This window comes from Hyposmocoma kahamanoa, unplaced genomic scaffold (assembly GCF_003589595.1).
Source record: "Hyposmocoma kahamanoa isolate Upper Pololo Valley unplaced genomic scaffold, ASM358959v1 117, whole genome shotgun sequence".
NCBI lineage: Eukaryota > Metazoa > Arthropoda > Insecta > Lepidoptera > Cosmopterigidae > Hyposmocoma > Hyposmocoma kahamanoa.
This window is the reverse complement of record NW_020653397.1, coordinates 831148-852383: the sequence shown is the minus strand read 5'-3', so window position 1 is coordinate 852383 and position 21236 is coordinate 831148. Positions and strand designations below refer to the sequence as shown.

Genomic DNA, 21236 nt, shown 5'->3' with positions numbered 1-21236 from the left:
CATTGTAAACTTCCGTTAAGAAACTCGAATGGCTCCGAAGCTTGGACTTCAGAAAATAGCGACGTTTACTAAATAAGAAAAGACGAACGCAACCCTTTCTATAATTTTAAATTTCGTTTCAAGGAAATGTTGAACTAAAGACATTAAATATTAATGTGTGTCATTAACTATCATAGATAAACATATTTTGTATCATCTTCTCAATACCTTTTTAAAAGTCGTGAGTGGTGCCGCCTTGCTGGAGCTAAATTCCAAAAAACAATACGTTAGAACATATTCAACTACCCTACATTGTATTAGTATACATAAAGGTCATACAATCTCAGAAAAATAACTATTTACGTAAATGTTTACGTACACAAATTCACCCAAGGTTATAATATAAAGTACAACACAAACAAATCTGCAGTGTTCCAAAGTACACACATCAAAAATGTCTAGGGATCAAACATTTTTTTGGCAATCACTTAAAAACAGGTTCTTTGATAATTTTTTTTTAACACGGATGGATTTTTTAGTCATTTTGTAATTTGAATTTGAAAATTAAATTAGCCTAAAAAATGCATTGGTGTTAAAAAAATTGTATCAAAAAACCTGATTTAGTAATTAACAAAAACGTGCTTTTGATAAGTGTTATGAATTTTTAGTGAAATTTGTAAATGTGTAAATAAGACAATTTTATGAGGAGAATACATATGTATCTTCCTTACTTCCGTACACTCTTGAAATTTTTGTGTACATGACCACATTATAATATGACAAGTAATCAAACTTGCACCGGTTTGGCGCATCATTGCCTACACTTCTCTCGGAGCGTAGGGTTGTCACATTATTATTTAAGTTTTTGAAAACATAACCTTTATATATATTTTTATATTTTCATTGCCGACATCGCGAATCAAGGGTGATTTTCAGGTTAGTTTAGTTAGTTAGTAGTTAGTTTTCCCTACCTAATTTCGGTGTCATTTTTTTATTATTTAAGCATTTTAGTAAATTAACGAGAAATTTAACATCATATTTCAGGTTAACACTTCGTGATAATATTCTACAATATTTAAAGAACAGAAATTGCCCCCGAAATAGGGTAGAGCAAACTAACATGAAAATTACCCTTGATCCGTGTCATCAATCATTGGCATCTCGATTATAGGAGACATGATTATAAAATAGAAATTAAATGCTGAACAATTCTGAATTTAAGACACTCTTGTTCTAAGAAACAAAATACAACAACAAGCACGTCTATTTTAAATAGAAAGCCACCGTGAGCTTCGGATATATTAACTAAACTAACGCGGACAACTCACGTATAATAAGTTGGATTTTTGCTCGACATTTGTTTCGAACAAGTCCGTGGTCCTTAAATCATGAGTTTTTCTTTTCGATACCTCCTCCAATGAGCACTACCCCGACTTTTTTGTTTGTTTGTTCCTTTATTTCTTTTTCACAAAATTCGAATAAACAGAAAATAACCAAAAAATTAAGTTGGCATAGTAATCATTAGAGGTATCATTCTGTAACGTGTAAATTTGCAGTTTAAAAAATGACAGTTGTGTATGTGTAGCTTAAACCTGACGCTGAGTGTGTTCTTTGAGTACTTAATAAAAAGCGTTATAGTTTAATAACTTGTAACTAAAACTTGCTATACTTATGACTTCAGATTTATAGTCAACAACATGCAGATTCAACGATGAACATAATTGTTACTAAGTTGTTAAGGTAACAAATTAATAAATCACAAAAAGTTTATTGAATAATTTTTATTTCCAACAACACTAATAACGTTCAGTTCTGTCGGTACAATTTTTGTAAAATTTTGTTATTGTACGGACAACGGCACATCAGACTACACTTTTTTGTTCGAAAATCGCCTCCTGTCCAACGGAACGAGATACGTCAATGTATAGCTTGATGTGCTGGCGTGTGTACATAGAAATGTTTGACATTAATCATTTATTTTCATAGTAAAGTATATTACTGTACCGGTACTGTATAACTGAACTAAGTTATGTTTGAATTAACAGGAAAAGTGTAACTTTGAGGTTATGTAAGGTTAGAATAACTTTTATCATCACATTACAATGCAAATAAGTTAATCCGTTTGTGGTAAAAATAAGAATTGCAAAGAATTTGTGACAAAAGGCCGATTATGGCTGTATTGAGAAGAAAAAAGGTCCGAGGGTTTTATTTGGGGCATTATAGTCAAGTTAGCCCGCATGCGATTATACTATTTATTTGCAAGTGTGATGAAAAACATTGTACCTATATTTCACGGACGGTACGGGAATTACGAACCTCGACTCCGAAAGCCTCGGTCGTAATTCTAACAGAGTCTCGGTCGTAATTCCTTATTTACCGCCTTATTTGAATGAAATGCCTGAATGAAATGGTAAAGTCGTCAAGATGACCAGAAACGTTCGTTGGTTTGGAAGAAAAACGCGATTTACATCCAAAACAATAGTTTCCTTTTCTTTACGTAACAATCGCGAAAACCTAAAACGTGATTTAATGGAATGAAGTTAACTTATTTGCTTTTGTAATTTTTACATTCATAAAAATGTGAGAATATTTTTGTTAATTCACATGAATATATAGTTAAACATTTAGTCTTTATTGATTTTCAAGCTTAAATAAACATTTGTTAAGTTAAACACGAGTAATAAAGTGTATGAGATTCTAACATCGTACGTGTAAAGTATATTTTTAACAAAATGATTATAAAAAATTAACACAACGTTCACAACGTAAGCATTACACATATAGTTATTTAGTAACATTTGTCAACATTATATTTGTCGTAATTACCTTTAAAATGAATAATTTTCATTATAAATGCACTTGTTTTAAATAAATACAAAAGTTTGGAGTATTTAAAACAGAACTACCTTTCCTGACAGTCTCGTACTTATATTGTAACTCCAGCTAATCGTCTGTTAGTAATAAAAAAGGCAGTAGAAAATATTCACGTCTGAACTCGTATGTTAAAGCACAAAGTTATTGAAATGTTAACAGTTTTGCCATCTCCAAAATTATCACTCTTTATAAGATACGAGTTTGAGAAAATAAGGCATCGATATGCAGTTTTAATTTGAAAATCTTAAGCCCTAATTCATTTAATCTATGACATTTGAAATAAATATTGTAAATTATATATGTGTGCAAAGTTTTTATTTACGTTTCTTGCTCCTTCTCAGGGGAATTTGTCTTACGAAGAGTTTAATCTATTTCAAATATAAATATGCTTGCCTATGAAATAAAGATTATTTTAATTTCAGTCGGAGATTTTCTAATTTTATGTAACACCTTTTTTAGAATAATTGTTATAGACACCCACTGCTGGGTATAGGTCAACTCTTTTACACGCCAGCTTAATTAGTCTCGTGCGAGTCCGACCACCTAGCAGATTCTAACAGGTGGTCTGCCTCGAGGACGTTTCGCTCCTACCGGGTATCAATCAGTGACCGCCTTGGTCCATCGGTCATCATCCCGCCTACGGACATGTCCTGCCCATCTACATTTTAGGCTCGCGATCCGCATACCGACGTCTAAGACGTAAAAGTCTTAGACTTAGTATGTGGCGCACACTCACTTCTTCCTAGCGCTTGGTGTGCGACTGACGTCTCCTTCCATCGGCGTTGTAAAATACTGCTTTTTATTCAGATAAATTGACTGTTATTGGTCTCGTCGTGATTATAGTAAATTGTGATTAAAATTGACATAAAGGAATAAATCTTTAAAATTGATTTCTGAGTTTCGTTAACAGTCCTTAATAGATATTTCCATGGTTTGCTACACGGTGCACTCGGGCGCCAAGCCGGAATTGTTTCTAGTCAACCGAAAGAGGATGGTGAGGGTGGAACTATATTGAAAACCGACAAACGATCCGTTTCATCCAAATCCGTTAACAGTTTTTTAACGTGGTTTATTGACACACAATCCGAACTTTTATATTGTATATTGTACCTATGATTATAGAAATCACAAAAGATATTCTAGATTAGAATAGGATATTGCAGAAAACTGAGCATTCTAGTTAAGATACACAAATAATATGTTGACAAATGCACTAATCACATAAAACAAACACGATATACAAATACAAAAGCCTCTAAATTCGCTGAGGGACCAGTACATTTGAAATTAGACTTATTCTAAGAAAAAGAGCTAAGAAACCATTTGACATATTGTCACATCTGTTTACGTTTGAGATCCAATAAAATTCATTTCAATAAACCCAGAACTTTAATTTTAGATGAGTAGGTAAGAATAGCTGATTTCTTTCGTCGTGTAACACGTGATGTTGTCCGAGCAAATAACATTGTCTAAAGCTTTCCCTGAACATTTCCATTAGTTCTACGGGTAATAGAAACCCTGGAACGTTTACTACGAACTCGCCACAGATATCTAAATAAATAGACAATAATTATTAATACAAAGATCGAACACTATGAAAAAAATCTTTCGATCCGGCTGGATTTGAACCAACGTCTTCCAGCCAACCATGCCAGACACAATGCTAGCTACCTACTGAAACCACCTTTCACTCGCTTGGAGTATTTCAAAAACTCTTTTACGTTTAAGGCTGCACAACTATGGAACGAACTTCCGTCTGAAATCTGACATTCAAAGTCGCTTCCCATTTTCAAAACTGGGTTGCGTAAATATCTTCTGACACTGTACTAGTCTGCAACGTGTATTTATTTATTAGTAAGTATAACGTTATTTAGGTATATTTATACATACTAATATACATGTAAGTATACCATATCGTTATTTATTATTTGACAAAATATAATGTTAATTATAGTTTTTCTATACAATTCAAATTGTGCTATTGGTACACTACGTGTCCCGCTCTGATTAGTTTTCCTATATCGCAAAGGTTGTCTGGAAGTTCATTGGAAGAACATTAGTTTTAAGCTGTCTGTGTACTGTTTTTGTTCTTGTGTGTGAACAATAAAGTGTATATCTATCTATCTATCTATGCCAACTAGGCCACGGAACGAACTAACAGACCTTACGAATTGTTCTGTGCTTGTTGCAGATCTTTGTTTTTTATTTTTAACGACTTTTTTGCCGTAGCGCCATCTGTGAGAAATCTACTTCTTCACTCAATCTACCGGTACCTTTACAGCTACCAACAGCTGAATAGAGATGTTGCTTTATTAATTGTAATTTTAAGTAACAAAATAGGCAATATTTAGATTTCTGTGGGACTCGCTGAGATCTTATGGGTGGTACAGGTTTGCTCGGGCCATTGAACACTACTTAACTTTTGATTAACATTCTGTTAAACGAAAAGCCCAATTAGACATAATTAGATTACTAAATTTGGCCGACGGTAAGTGGTATAGAAGTTAAGAAGTAGTTAATAGGATTAATACAAGCTTGACTCGACAATTCGTTATTACAAGGAATTAACGTTGGAAATGGCACTTTCGTATTTGTATAGACTATATATCACAATGTGGGAACTATTTGAACTAGTTTTAGGGTACTTTAGCTTATAAACTACGCGATTTACAATTTCAAGCGTACTCTTCCTATTTATAACAGTTAAGGATCTCCGCAGACAGAGCGTTAAAAACTTCGGCGCAGTATCGGTGTAAAAATCGAAGCCGATACAGCGAAATCGGCTTAAGCAGCTATGTAATTTCAAATGCTCTTGCAATTCTGTCTTTAAGAAAGACATACCGCTTTAATGTTAGAGCTGTATAAGAATAACGAGTGCTTTTCACTTGGTCAGTAGATTATCGTGAGAGTAAAGGATAATAATAAATTATTTACCACTTCAACGGCCGCTTATTTAGTGGAGAACATAAAAATTGTGTCGCTGATCTTTGATAAATAAGGGACAAACAGTGCGAGATGCGAATTATTTATAGATATAAATAAATATCTATTTTTATAATAAGAATAAAATATATATAATAATGTAAAAAGGAAAATGTACGCTTAAAATTGTTATACTAACAATAAACATTGATTTGGGGCACGTGCAGCCCTGTAATTATTCTTTCTATAGGATTAAAAAAAGCTAAAATTTATTAGAGAAACATTTAACTGCGCTATTTTCAGCCCCGATTGTTATATTCTTTTTAATTTGCATGTTTCTTTGTTGTATTTTTTACGTTCAAAAGCCACTTGAAGTATAAAAAATGGAATATAGTCGGAGTTTTAATTATAGATAACAACTATGAAAAATAACGTTACCATGTTGGTAGTTTAGCATTTTGATGGTATGTATTTAGAAAAATATATATTGTATTTAGATCAATTATCAATGAACTCACTGAAAATGAATTAGCTAATAATAAACGTTAAAGATTTTTTACTATTAATCTACTAAACAAAATTTCTAAGCAGACAGTGAAAAATTTTTTAAATAGTAATTACAAAGCAAAGTAATTATTACTTTACTAGTCGACTTTACTTCTACCATTTTCCTAATGTCCATGTTTTTAAAAATTGACTCGTAAAAATTATTAACAATATTTAATTTATTATTATTGATACAAAAGTCAAACATCACAAAAAAATTCGAACTACCATCTGCTGCAACACCAGGGGCTCTGCTCTTACCAACTGAACTACAGACCGAGTCGGCACATACTAAAATAAATATTTAATTAATCTTGACGACCTACTGAGTGAACCAGAGAAATTGATCTTTTAAGACAACACTGTTTCTATTGCATTAAAAACTGGCAACCCACTAAACGTCATATTTTCCTACCTAATTAAAAATCCGACTATAATTTTAGTTTATATACCAGAGAGGTATAACCTCTAGATAACGTAGACTAGTTAGTTAAAATACTTATAAAGAAGTAAAGGATCTTAGAAAGTTTGGCAGCTTTTAATGTAACAACGGTGCTGACGGGTGCCTAACGCTAGTGTGGCAACCTTAAAGCTTTTCACAAATCGGGGCTCAAATGATTAGGTTGTTAAAATAAAAATGTTTAATATTTGTAGCGGTTATATTCGTTGCGCCATCCACTGTTCTGCTTGTGGATGTCTATCGACGAGTTGACATACCCTCCTGAAATGTTACCATTTGCTTTAGCATTTTATTTTGATAAAATATACTCTTTAATTTTGATTAACATAGGTCCGTATTAATAAAGCCATCTCAAGCATAGTATTGGTAATATATACGTATATATAATATTTATTCATTTTTATGAACGACTCACTTGGCTTTTCACAAAAAAAAGAATTAATCGTTCCTTACACAGTTTCCCGCCATGTTTTCGGATTTCCCTTACTGTCCCTTTCAAAAGAATCACACTTGATGTACCTACCCATGGAATGAAATTCGATAAATTGTCAAAAAGGCTAGGATCATTGGCATAGCAATGAAATAATACATAGGCCTGAATTAATAGTGCAGAAACAACATTTAAATCTTGTAAGACAACTGACTTATTAATAAATATACTCCCAGTGTACGATTAAGTGCTCATTGATTGCGTATAATTTGAGAGTTGTCAAAATTTCGTAAATGTCACTTACTGATTAAGCTAAGACCATTTATCAAGTTCTTTTTTTAGTAAGGGCTTGATATTGGTCACTAGAGATGATATCATCCAAGATGTCGATGGTGATAGTCTTTTAGAGTTGGTACTATGCAACCAATCCTGCTGTGTTCACTTTAAGGGTTTCAGACAAAGCCAAATCTCAGATATATTTTACATTCTACGAAGACAATAGGTTTTAAACAGTACAGTGGACTTTACACGAAATAATGGAATACACACGTATTTACTTAAGGCAAGAAATATTACTGGATCTGCTCGAAGCCAAGCGCGCGTTAGATGTTAAGGGTAATTTTCAAGTCAATTTCCTTTACCTAATTTCGTTAATTTTTATTATTTAAGTCTTCGAGTATAACTGTCATGAAATATTAAATAATACTTCACGATAATATTCTAGAATATTAGAATAATAAAAATTGGCACCGAAATTAGTTACAGAAAACTAACCTGAAAATTAATTTGAATGAAACATTTTGATTTTGAGATGCATATCGAGATCGGAGCGACATCTCCATCTGAGATGACTCTGATCTCGATATTAATACCAGGCTTAGGAGCTGATTATTAATACGGACTTTAAGGCCCATTCCGTTCTTTAAGGCCCATTTCTCCCATTTCGTTTATTGGCAATTTAAATTGAGTCCAAATTGCTTTATTTGCTTTTGGTATGAGCACAAATAAAGCTCGAAAATTGATGGGGAAAGTGATAATTTCGAACTATACAATCGCCGACAGCGAATTCCCTTTTTAGGTAACATAACACTGATTTAAACTTTTGACAAGTTAAAGCAGACCGATTGAGTAAAGCGCCAAAGGTGATCAAAAGGCGACATAAGCTCTATGGGAATGAATGAAAAAACATCCAATGGCAGCGATCCTGACATACTCAACTATAAAATGACGAATTGAAAAAGGAAATTTTTGGGTGAAAAAAACAGATTTAACATAAAATAGGTATGTGGCACCGGAAGTAAATGCCACTTGACTGGTTTGACAAATATATGAAAAAGATATAGTTTTGCCAGTTACTGAAAAACTTTACCTTTCCAATTTCGTCATATTATTATCGAGACTGCGGTATAAATCTACCATTATGCCTCAGCTCCACTGACGCTTTGCTCAAATGTCTACCCCAAAGCAGACGATGTAAGTGGACATGTTAACTTTTAACACAAATTCGAATCTCGAGTTAAATTGTGTCAAAATGGTTCAGATCCGACTCGAAGGACCAAAAGCAATATTGTCATTTTGGTCGCACAATTCCGAGGTTCAATATTGTGTATGCTTGCAGTGACGTACAAACAAATACATATATTAAGCAACACGGCAGACATATAAAACCCGGACAATTAAAAGAGTTTAGTAAAAAATCTTATAAGGGATCCAAACAAATACGATTAGAGCTTAACAGGGGTTAGAAAATAGCATTATCGTAAGAATCTTTAAATTTTCCTCTATCTCTTTCTGTGCTGGTGTGAGACTCGAGCTCAACATCCAGACGTATACAACTACCCACGCTAGAGCAAGCGAGAATAAGTTAGATTTGAGTGTCAAAAGCGTGACCCTGAACTCAGTTTCAAAGCTCAGATATCTCAAGGACGGTTGCGTTCTTTGAAATTTCAAGAAGACCGTCACGTTCTAACAACTATTGGCATTTAGTGGCCAGAGTAAGTGCCACGCAGTGACCATATTCTTCAAAATATGCAGCCGCTCTACATCCGTATGTAAGGATAGTAATAAACAGCTTACCTTGAAGATGTTGGTCAGCTCATCGAGAAGCGTTTCGTGACGGAACGAGACCCGAATGTCGGGTACGTTGGTGCGAGAGATGTCGTTGCCTGCCACGCCTTCCTTCACATAGTTCGGGCCGAGCCAATACTGCTTCATCTGACGTATATGAAACGGAATATGGGAATGAGAGTATGTCGAGCCATCCCATAAGACAGACATTATCCAAAATTAGGAAATCACCACACATTTCAGCAGTAAGCAGAATCGTTGCCGGCCTGTGTCCAGATGCATCTTCCGGGTCGAAACGAAACTCAATGGTCATTAAAACGAGGGTTTTTTATTTTGTTGCATGGAGACAACACTTTTTCTGACCAACCTAATTGGTTGAATGATCTAGGGCCTAATCCAACAAGTAATGACACGTGATCCGCGCTGATAAGTGTGATGTCTTCGTTATCGAAGAAAGAGAGGTATAGAAACCTCGTGGACGGGTTGTACACGAGAAGTATTAGTCGTTGTATACTAAGAGTGGAGAAAGTACCTCGTGCGGGAATCCGGACATGAGCACGGAGTTAAGAGCCAGCTCGCACATATCGCACGAGCTCAGCTTCCACACTTGCGCCGCGATGCTATACTCCTCCATCAGCGGCTCCTGCAAGGGACATACACTTGAATGCGTTGAAGCAATCGCCGCTTTTTCGTTCTTGCTATGAAATAATCTCGTGGGCACGATTCTGAGCAGCTGCAGTTGTCGCATCGGTACGACTTTTTGTCACTATCCCGTGATAATAGAGGGTATGTAATGTAACTTCTGAACATTTTGAGGGCGAATATTAAGCCATGACCTGATGTCCTAGCAAGAAACCTGTCCGTGCTGAGAATCATTTAGTGAATAAATAAAAATATCACACTCCATCCTAATGTCGTTGATATACCACCACCCATTCACAAGAACTCTTAGCTTCCTTCCATTACATACGGCAAGGGCATTGAACATACTATTGTCTGCATTTCCCGAAAATTTGGGGTTATTCAAGGCTAGAATGAAGAGGCGTTTTTTTAACAAATGTTGTTATTGTTTTAGGTCATAACCTCAGTCAACCTTGACCGCAGTCAAGCGTGTATCTATTGTACATAAAAAAAATGTATATAGTCAAATAAAAAACAAAAAAAAATCGCTTTATCTTTCATAGCGCTATTTATAATCCACGTATCTACGCTGAACTAGGTCATTGTAAATTTTTCTTACCAGTCTCAAGAGCAGACTGAAGACTCTTACCAAAGCGTTATCCTTAAGACTGCTAACAGTTTGACTGCATATTTGCAGTTAATGCGGGAAGCCATTATCAACCAGTTCACGCATTAACTGCATAAAGTCGATTTCGACTGCATGAAGTTGATAACGACTTCACGCATTAACTACAAACATGCAGCCAATCTGTTAGCAGCCTAAGGTAAAGTGAGGCCCAAAATAGACGTCTTGATGAGTTTTGACAACACGAAAATCGGATTTTCGAAAACGGGAAATACCGGTAGTGAACTGTGGGGCTCGAAACACGACTGACTAAACTTCCCTCGATAACAAAAAATCACAACGGTTCCCAAAATTTTCATATTCTAACAAAATTCATTAACAGAAAAATCCAATTCATTCCATTGTAATTAAAGACACTTCAATTAAATTTTCCTTCCCTGGTTTAGTAATAAATACATCAGGTGATTATGAGTTTATTTTACAGTCAGAGAAGTTTCTAAAAGACATGTTTAAATATCATCCTATGAATTTATTGGAGTACTTCTCCGCGTCTACCTCACACGCTTTAAATAGTTGGCAAGCACGATACCATTTCGTCTTAAAGATATCTTTCGTAAACTTGACACCAACCTTAGTAAAGTGGAACTGCAATGGATCGTCAGTACTCAGCGTGATGCAGAGGCCCCTAGCGAGAAATTCCGGCAGAGGGTTGCGGTGGTAGTTCAAGAACAGAGAGTTGTTGCTCAGGGGAGACATCGCGATGTAGATCTGGGCCAGGTAGTACAGGTACTGAAGGACAGGCACCTGGAGACAAATACAAGTATTGGAAATTTAATTAATTTATTCTTCGGATCCAAATTGCTTACCTGTCAGACCTGTAAAGACCACGGGACCTATAAAGAACCTGAAACGAGCAATGTTTGAAAAAAAAACAGATAAGTAGACAAACGATAAAAGAAACTTAATTGTCAAAAACTTGACAAATAAAGGTTGATAATGCGGTATTAGACCAGATGGTATTTGAGCTCATAAATGAACTCGCGAAGCCAAGGGATATTCAACAACAAAACTTGAAGTCAACAAGGTATGTCCATCAGACTTGGCACTTCATCATTATCTATTTTTCACACGGTGTCTTGAGTTATTTGTTAAAAAAACTGACTTGAAAACACGTTTTACTTTCGTATTATTAGATGATTAATTGATAACCATAACTTTAAGTCAACGATTATAACGTGGGATGGACATGTCACTTGTATGGACATGTAGAGATACAAGGGGACAGGAAGGTCAAAGAAAAGATGCATGTGAAAGATGACATGGATAAGAAAGGTGTGAGTATGGAAATGAAGGTCGGTAGGGGAGAGTGGAAGAAAAACACATGTTGTGTCGATCCCACGTGGGATAGACAGGAAGAAGAAGGCAACGAATATCACGTAGGCAGGTATTCCTACACCGTTCCAAGGTCGCAAGCAAGAGTCGCTCTAAGACTTGATAACCCGGATACGACTTAAAAGTGACTTCAGCACAGGTATTATTATATTTCTTACCTTCCTCAAAAGCAGGCCGTGCGAGATATTCTCGGCCAGCATGAAGCCGCATACTAAATGCTGCACTGGGCCAGCTTCACCGCAATGCGGTCGCAGTACGAAAGTATTCAATCCTTGTTCCCTGAAAATACATTATTATACAAGTTTAAAAGAACCCAAATATTTCGCACCCAACTTTCCACTTGCTGCGCTCCTAATACATCTTTCACCTCATAAACACTAATTGCTTGCATACAAGCTCGTCAGTTAAAGGTACTCTTGACCTGGTTTTTCTTACCCAATAAAAAGTAATTTGTAAAATATCTTTCAAACTAAAAAAGATAACATCGTATCGAGTTCTTAGGTTTCGCGATTGTTATACATAGGAAATTAAACTATTTTTCCGGATTTAAATCGCTTAGCAGGCCTCATGGTCACGGTTAACCTGTAAAGGGCCCGAACCGTTGGTTTGTTTGGAAAAAACAAATATACGCGATGAAAAATAGTTTCATTTCCTATGAGATAACATCATGCTAAGGAGATTGTAGCTCTCCTAAGGATAGTTCACGTGCTTCAAGTGTTTGTCAAACCAAGAGACCCAAGAACTGGCAACTTGTTTGTCCGATACCATGGACCAATAAATCAAGGGGGTTGCTAAATCTCCATAATACAGATCGTAGCTCCGAAAAAAGTTAAAATTCCGTCTTACATCTAGATGGCGCTGATCACTAAGTTGTTTATATTACGTAAACGACTCTGGATATCAATTAATTCCTCTTTAATATGAAAAATAAAGTCTGTTTTTTTCCTTGTAATATTATTCCAATATTGATCACGAGCTAAAGTTATTTCCTGTACTGTGGCGTTATGCAAAAGATGGCAGTGTGTGTTACTAACTAAATTACAAATTAACGCTTCCTAATGTGGGTAGATGGCGCTAATCCTAAAACAGCCGTCACTATCCATAAAAATTAGTGCAGTAAGTGCTATCTAGTTGATTTGTTTATCAGCACTAGAAATTAGAGTGACTTTGATAAATTGCAGCTTGTCAATGTAAAACAAATTAGTTACAAAAATAGCTATTTAGTACTCACTGATGTATACCAACAGGCACTAAATAACCAACTATGCCATCTTGTATCGCTATTAGCTATCCTCTTGAGTTTTTGGTTCATGTCTGATACATATACATATGATATACCAGTTAACCTCATATGCCCGAGAAAAGTACTAGGGGAAAAGCGATACGCGGTGTACGAAAAACGTATAGTCGTATAGTTATTCTTTCACAAAGTTGAAAATAATTAAATTAACCTTAAACTCGAACAATATAAATATACATTTTAATTTCCACAGAATAGAAATAAAACAAAACTCACTCTCTAAACTGATTCAATACAGTCATATTCGCGTACATGTAGTACAGGTAATACGCGTAGGGAGGATTCTCTTCATCATCCCAATCTTGGGGTCTCTTCACTTCAGCGTCCAGCATAGGGTTTTCGGGTTTCGACTCGTCGTCCACGCTGTCGAAACCTATCACATGCTGCAGGGAAACTTGGATTATTTGGCTGAACATTATTAAACATAACCTAAACCGCAAAAGAGTGGATTTTATCTGTATTTCCCGGAAGCTTCATAGGCCTATTGAAGACTAGAATCAATAGGCATTTACTAATTAAACGTCGTCGGCCACATTGTTGCTTAACATCCAGGGTTGCCAACGTAGCGGCTTGGTCACTAAACGTCTAAAATCTGTGTAAATATTCGCGATCACATAATATGACAGAAACTTACAATGAGGAATTTGTGCAGCTCAATGTTGCTGTTGGGGTCGTTGGTCACCTCGAATAGAGGCTGGAAGATGTTGCTTAGGAACTCTTGTACATTGTTAATGATCTTGTTCGATTTGAAGATATCGCTGGAAGACAAATTGAGTCGTTTAGTATCCAGATAGTCTTAAGGGATGTAGCCTAACCTTAGCGGAACCAAAAAAGAAGGGGTCGGTCCACGTAAATTTAAAAAACAGAAAACGATGAAGAAAGGCTGCAACAAGAAATAATAAAATGATATAAAAAAGGTGCAAACAATATAAATGCCCCAAGAGGGTAATAAAATAGGATACGTGCATCTAATGATTTAAAAACAATAAATCAAGTGAAGTTAGAGTTTTACATGAGGATAATCCATGAGTACGTCTCCTCGCTTCGAGAATATTGATGGGAGTGATGATAGAATGAAGCAATGTAAGAATAATGGAAGGATAAGGAATTCGAGAGCGATTCAAAATTTTAAAAGTGGCCAGCATCGTGACAAGGAAGTCACTTCGTGCACTCTAATCAAATGATCAGGAACATGCTTCGCAAGCGTTTCTCAGCTTCAACATCAAGAAGCAACCTCACACAAGGCATAAGAGTATGTCGTCGTTTAGTCATTAAGATTGGACTTGATAGCTAGATGACAGGAGACACGTGCGCTGCAGTGGTAAGTATATGAGTTTATAGAGTTGTACAACGACATGCAAACTTACTAGAGCCTCGGGATCTGAATAAGCCAGCGTATATTGTCGGAGTACACCTTGTACTGGATGGCCCACTTCGCCAGGTTGGCCCACTCGGTGCGGCTCTTGCCGTAGATGGACAGGCGCAGCTCCGCGTTCTGGTACTTGCTCTCTTCCAGGTCTGACGCCACTTCCTGTGCACACAAGCAGAAGACGAGGCTTCAGAAACGGTACGTTTCCCGTAGCACAAGCTTTAAGCTTTACTCGTATTTCAACAAGAACATATTTAGACAACGTTAAAAACTTCGCAACAAATAAATCTGCTTTCAATGCCAGAATATTGTACTGCAGTTTCCACAAATGAGCTCTTACGCCCAGCCAAATTCCGGGAGTGGACCTCAAATACAACATTTTGCTACTGAACATGTTCAATCTGCAGAAAATTAAAGAGATTTACTGTTCTTCTTCTTTTCTTTTAAGAGTTATGCTGTTGTCGGTGGAGTAATCGTCAACCACCTCTGATTAGGGCTCCAATTTAGAACTTCTAATAGAACACAACTTTTTGTTTTTTTCTTCGTTTTTCCCGTCTATAGTAGCAATCCTATTTATGGAGCAAAATTAACTTCCAGAAGCTGAAACAAAGCTAATTTTTCGATTCCTCTGTGTTCAGCAAAGAAGTGAATGAAAGTAAGTAAAGAATTACTCACCTTAATGATTCTGGCGAAGTATTTTCCGTTCATGTAGTTGTCAGTTTTGAGGAAAACTTCTCTCAGCCTGCTTTCGCCTATGGGGTTGTACTTCGCGTTAAACTTGTCGAAGCGATGGAATGTGTTGCGGTCCTGGAACAAGCACAAGAACTTGCTTCAGCAACAAATTCCGACATCATCATCTGTATAGTGTGCTAAGACTCCCAAAAAAATCATGGTGGACGTTCCTGGGCGCACTTGCTCCCAATTAACATTCGTTTAAGGTTTTCAATAGGACATCGCAATTTTCCAGTTTATTCTTCAAATTGCGTAATACAGATCACACAGTACTAGATTCTGCTATGATCATTTCCGCCGAAAGACTCGCCCAAAGATCGCTACGAAGATTGACCTTCGCCGCTAATATCCAGCAGATTCCCACAACCGTCGCCAGTTCATTGGTCCACGTTGCATTTTCTGGGTTCTATAATAGTCCAAAAATACTGATACACTTACCGCATGAACGTCAAGCATATCGACGGTGAGGTCATAAGTGCTGAGATTCATCGACTGGAAGACAGCCTTCAATGTCATTGGCGTTCCTTTGTGCAACGTTACCACCTGGAATAAGAACGACTATGAAAGGGACATAGCGATTATGATCATATGGGCCGCAATTGCTTTGTTATGTGTCCTTTAAATCCAGGAAGTTGTAAAAATAACTACTATAAATTCACTGTTAGGACGATGGCAGCCCAATGGGAGGACGAATAACGTACATATACATACTTGTAAATGTCTAGTACCAATACCTCTCGAACGATGAAAGAAAATACCGTGATGACGCCTGCATGTCGAAGAGGTTCACAAGCCTTAGACAACTTGAGAAGTCCCCAACTACGTATTGGGACAGCGTGGCGGACTATAACCTAAGAAAACCCTCTCTTTGGAGGTGACCCATGCTTGAATATGGGAAGAAATAGTTCATGATGGTGGTGATGTCACTGTTAATACAGGGTGATAAAAAAATTACTGGCCATTTTTTTTCCTGTGCATAAGATTCAGTAATAGAACACTTCCCCATTTTTTTGTTAATATTTCCCGATAACTTTTAGCGCATGGTTACCTCAACATAGTAAGTGTGGGGCCCACAGCCCCACACCGCTCTTGTTGCTATAGCAACGGCGTCTGCTAATCATCGAGTATCGATACTGTTCACAATTTTTCGGAAAACTTTGACACGTCATAACTTTTTTATTTATTAAGTATTTGAAAAAAAAACCGAACATGTATTTTTTATTTCCATTATACAGTATGCTCCTTTAAAATGGTCAGTGGTTTCTTTTATCCCCCTGTAAAATAAATTATGTATAATTTATGTAAATCAAAATAAAAAACCTGGAAGAGCTGTGCCTATTTAGTTAAGTGAAGTAATCAACTATGTCCATAACTGTTTCAAGAATATTTCTAAACATCTCACCTCATCGGCATGGTTTTTGAGGGTTTTCTTGATAAATCGAAGCAGATGCTTCTGGTTCATGCAAGACGCGGCGTGGATATGAGTGTCCACTTTTCTAATGTTGTAGAAGTCTCTATGGGGCACTGCCTTCTGCGAAGCTAGTTCCCTCAGCTCGTTTAGCAACACGTGCAATTGGAACTTGGAAGAGAGGTAGCTCAGACGCCGGTAGCAGAATGATTTCCTGTCGCAGGAGATGCAATAAAACAACCACTCAATTAAGTGAAGAGAGAGCAATCTAATAAAGTTTCAGTAGAGATAATTTAACAGTTCAAACATTAAACGGAAATTGTAATCTTGAATCTTACGTATTTCTGGATTTCCAGTCCATCTACATCTTCTAATTATAAAGGAAAAATTCAGTCAGTAATTCAATCTCTTTTATATAGCAGATGGCTTCATCACCTATCAGAAAAAATGGACATTGGCCAAAATTCTGTAGGACACAAAACAATAATTGATATAAATTCAATTGTAAGTACTTACAGTGGTCCATCAGCGATCATATTGCACATAATATTCTTATCCTGTATGTACTGCGCCAGATTGATATACTCGTAAGGCAGTCTGGTCTCGACTCCGTTTTCATCCATCTTGTAAAGGTTGAAGACACCTTCGTCGGCACGGATGGTGTACCCTTTGGCAGAAGGGTATGGACAGTCCCACCAGGGATCCTTATCTTCCATTGGGGGTGGATGGACAAGATGATCTAGCAACAGAAGTCGAATTTGTAGTATTTCCCAAAAACGAAAACAATGAACCTTTTGCAATAATCGAGAAATTCTGTTAAAACATCCTTGTTGACTGTCAATAGCGAACTGGTCACCATTTTATTTAAGAACTCGATTTTGGCGTTTATTGCACAATGCAAATGACAGGATTTTTCTGATCTAAATCGCGTTCATTTGTTTTTCAGAGAAGCCCGGACAGTTGCAGCCACTGCAGCCAACGTTTTATCATTTTTGCTCCGAGCCAAGACACGATATTTCCATCCTTTCCGAATTTCCTTCTTCTGTCTGTAAATTAATTTCCTATCTTTACAAATTCTCACCTGCAATATGACTCTTAGGCACTTTAACACTAGGTGTGTGGTTACGAGTCGCGTTGACGTCCATGCTGTGGATAAACCGGCTGGTGATGTGAGCGAAGCTCTGCTTTGACATCGCCATGTATTTCTTGCGGATCTCCAACGCTTGCACGAGTAAGGATGACGCTTGTTGGAGATCTTCTAGTGGTACCTGTTTATAAGTTTAGTGTTCATGAGTTTGCGTTTTGTTGGAAAACTTCGTATCTGACATTTGTAACCTTTGAATCATCGGAGGACTGTACCTTGGACTCATAGTATAGCACAGGTGACATTCCTTGTAAAAATTAGTTACAAGCTTACATTACAGAAAGAAAAATTTTCTTCGATCCGATGGGACTTGAACTCATGACCACGCTGAACCGTAGCACTGCTTTATACCAAATAAACTACAGGTTAAATTATAGAGTTGACAAAATTCTCCTATTGTGTTTTTATTATAGACTTTTGTACTGGTTTTGCGGCTTTCAGTGCCGTTAGTGTTCAAATCCCATCGGGTCGAAGAAAATGTTTCTTGGTGTTCGATCGTTCAAAAACATTTCAATTTTTACATTTAAAAGTTTAAGAATAACCAAACCGCTTAGGATACAGCACCAATATCCGGCTCGAAGGACCAAATTATTATAATTTGTAGCAAATCAGTGAAAGTAGGATGCTAAGAATCAGAATTTAACGATAAGTATCTTTTTACTTTCACTGTTAAGGAGGACGGCCTCAAAGTAGGTTCTGGACTCTAGAGTTCGTTTTGAGAAGAGTAAAAAGGCTTTTATGAAAATATTGATAACTGTAAAGTGAAGCAGGTCAAGGGGACCCAAAAACGTAAGTAAAAAAGTTCATTTAATTTAAATCATCACTAAATGTGCCAGACAATCACACCAATGACCTGGTTTCAAACCCTGTACTATGACTATCAGAGGAATGGAAGAAGCAATTTCTAGGTCCTACTGGGAATCGAAACTGGCGCCTCCTCACACATTGCCCACAGTACAAACCGAAGTGACGCTGTTGTTATTATTATTATTTACTTTGTGGCAGCCACTAGGTTTGTGCCAGCGTCAGTTTTATAAGAATAATATAAACATTATGGCGATCATCGCCAGTGTCAGTTTCGTTCTTCTTCTTCTTCTTTTAAATGTTATGGCCCCATTGAAATAATCAATGATTTTGCCAATGTCATGTAAAAATAACTATGTACGGTAGTTTAACATTATTTTAAAAATTATACAAAAAAAAATGGCGATTTCGCCAATGATTTTGTCAATGATATTGATATGATGTCAGTTTCGTTAAATTAAAAAGAAACTGAAGCCACATGTTACGTCATATGTCAAAAATTGTTTTTGTCACATGGAAGTCATAGTAATTGTAACTTTTCTTATAAAAAAACGACCTCAAAAGTTCGTCGAATTACATCTACTTGCAAAGTTTTATTAACCGACTTCGAAAAAGGAGGAGGTTCTCAATTCGTCTGTATGTTCTTTTTTTTGTACGTATGTTACGCGATAACTCCGGTATTTGTGAACCGATTTCCATGATTCTTTTTTTGTTGGAAAGGGGGTACTTCCATAGTGGTCCCATTTCATTTTGAAGAAAAGCATCCACCTCGAAGGGTGGCTGTTCACGCATGAAGATTCATTTTTATAAATAGGGCCTAACTTTAATTTAGGAGCAATTACTTTAATGGTTGATTTTGCTATTTCTCCAATTCAAGGCGTTTTTCTCTCAATATACTTTGAGTAGTGAGAACCGATTTTTATTATCTCCAGTGTCAAGTCCCATATAGTGGCGAACTAGGGGATATTTCAATAAACTTAGCAAATAGACGGAACTCCACTTACTTTTGAGGTTGGTTTTTTTAGTACTCTGTACCGAGATTATTAAAATAGGTTATTGGAAAGTGCGCGAAATCGGATTTAATATTTTCTTCAAATTTAGATGGGACCTATACTGAGGTGCCCTCTTTCCAACAAAAAAAGAATAAACAAAACCGGTTCACAAATGCCGTAGTAGTAGTAGTAAAAATACAGTCGAATTAAGAACCTCTTCCTTATTTTTTAAAGTCGGTTAAAAATAGCACTACGAACTACATGCAACAAACGAATTTGTGTATATGTGAAGTAATCGGTTATTTTGTTTATAGTATAATTTTTAAACCTCTATCCTTGAAAGTTGCAATTTTATAAATGAGGCCTTATTACACCAAAGAGCGTAGTTGTAACACTGCTGAATTATATTTTTTATTCGGTACTAACCCCAGAAGTATCCTCTCCACTAATAGCAACCCTCTGGAAGTGGGGAAGCACGACATCGGGCTCGTCCTCGTCGGCCATGCGCAGGCGCTCCTCGAACACGTTTGTAGCGCAGCCAGCCTCGCTGCCGCCGAATGAACGAACTGATTGACCGCATTCTGCTGCCCTGTAATAAAAAATACTTTATGTAGAAAACATACAAGTATCACATAACGTGACCATTACTTTTTCCCTCAAAACGGAATATCTGTTATTAATTATTGTTTTTAAAAATAAAACACAAGTTTATGATAGTTACGAAATATTAAATGGTTAAAAAAATTAAAAACGAACTAGTAATAATCTTGTGTAGTCTGGTGGGCTGCCTTTATATTTTGCGTTTTAGCGTCATTTTTTTGTATTTATTATGTGTCCTGTTTTGTGAAAGCGGGAAGCTTAAAAAAGGGACTATCCCGCTCAAAGCGGAACGTATGGTCACGCTAATTATACAGGATTCTTGTGTAAAGCACATAAACGCCGTTACTTATAATCGTATCATTTTGATATCGAGAAACAATCAAAATATATAAAGCATACACTTTTTAATTTAACTTTAAAATGTAACTGCCTCCGTGGCCGAACGTTTACCATGTTCGATTCCCGAACCGGGAATAAACTTGTACGTTCTTATTATCAAGCTTATTCTGCTGAGTTTAATACGATCCAGTGTTCATTAATGTGGTGCTCTCTAAAAATAAATTAAATATTTGATGACATCCACATTAAAAGTTATCAATTACAAAGTAATAACAAAAGAAACATTATCCTATTAACGATAAAATATTTTGACGCATAGCGAGGAATTAGCATCATTTATAACCAATACTTGTGCTTTTAACTTGATAAAAACAGATAAAATCTAGGTTAATCAATCAATTCCTTATAAATACGATTACACTAAATATAATTCACCTACATTTTGATTAACATACCATTATCGTGACTGTACAATATCGTAATTTAAAGATACGCAAATTACACTTAAATTTGATTGAACACTAGGTGTAAAACTATAGCGCCACAAATACAGTATATTAAATGTTTATACATAACATAATATAGCTTTTACGTAAGCAATTTGGACGACAAGAACCCATCGAAGTGACCCA

At 36.2% G+C, this 21236-nt stretch overlaps 1 protein-coding gene across 5 annotated transcripts in view; it reads right to left on the bottom strand.

The window, feature by feature from the left end:
* Nucleotides 1–21236, bottom strand: part of LOC113239954 (AMP deaminase 2) — a 74754-nt gene that overhangs the window by 1829 nt on the left and 51689 nt on the right. For 3 of the 5 annotated variants that reach the window (XM_026477130.1, XM_026477132.1, XM_026477131.1), the window contains exons 3-15: nt 20092–20254; nt 17807–17993; nt 17242–17464; nt 16720–16939; nt 15756–15860; nt 15261–15392; nt 14584–14747; nt 13851–13974; nt 13433–13599; nt 12075–12195; nt 11155–11328; nt 9811–9921; nt 9288–9425 (exon numbers count right to left, since the gene is read on the bottom strand). In XM_026477130.1, coding sequence (XP_026332915.1) covers nt 9288–9425; nt 9811–9921; nt 11155–11328; nt 12075–12195; nt 13433–13599; nt 13851–13974; nt 14584–14747; nt 15261–15392; nt 15756–15860; nt 16720–16939; nt 17242–17464; nt 17807–17993; nt 20092–20254 — 2029 coding nt within the window. Of the gene's footprint in view, nt 1–207; nt 245–6299; nt 7043–9287; nt 9426–9810; nt 9922–11154; nt 11329–12074; nt 12196–13432; nt 13600–13850; nt 13975–14583; nt 14748–15260; nt 15393–15755; nt 15861–16719; nt 16940–17241; nt 17465–17806; nt 17994–20091; nt 20255–21236 lie in introns of those variants that run through there. The other 2 variants (XM_026477133.1, XM_026477134.1) reach the window with 2 other exon arrangements.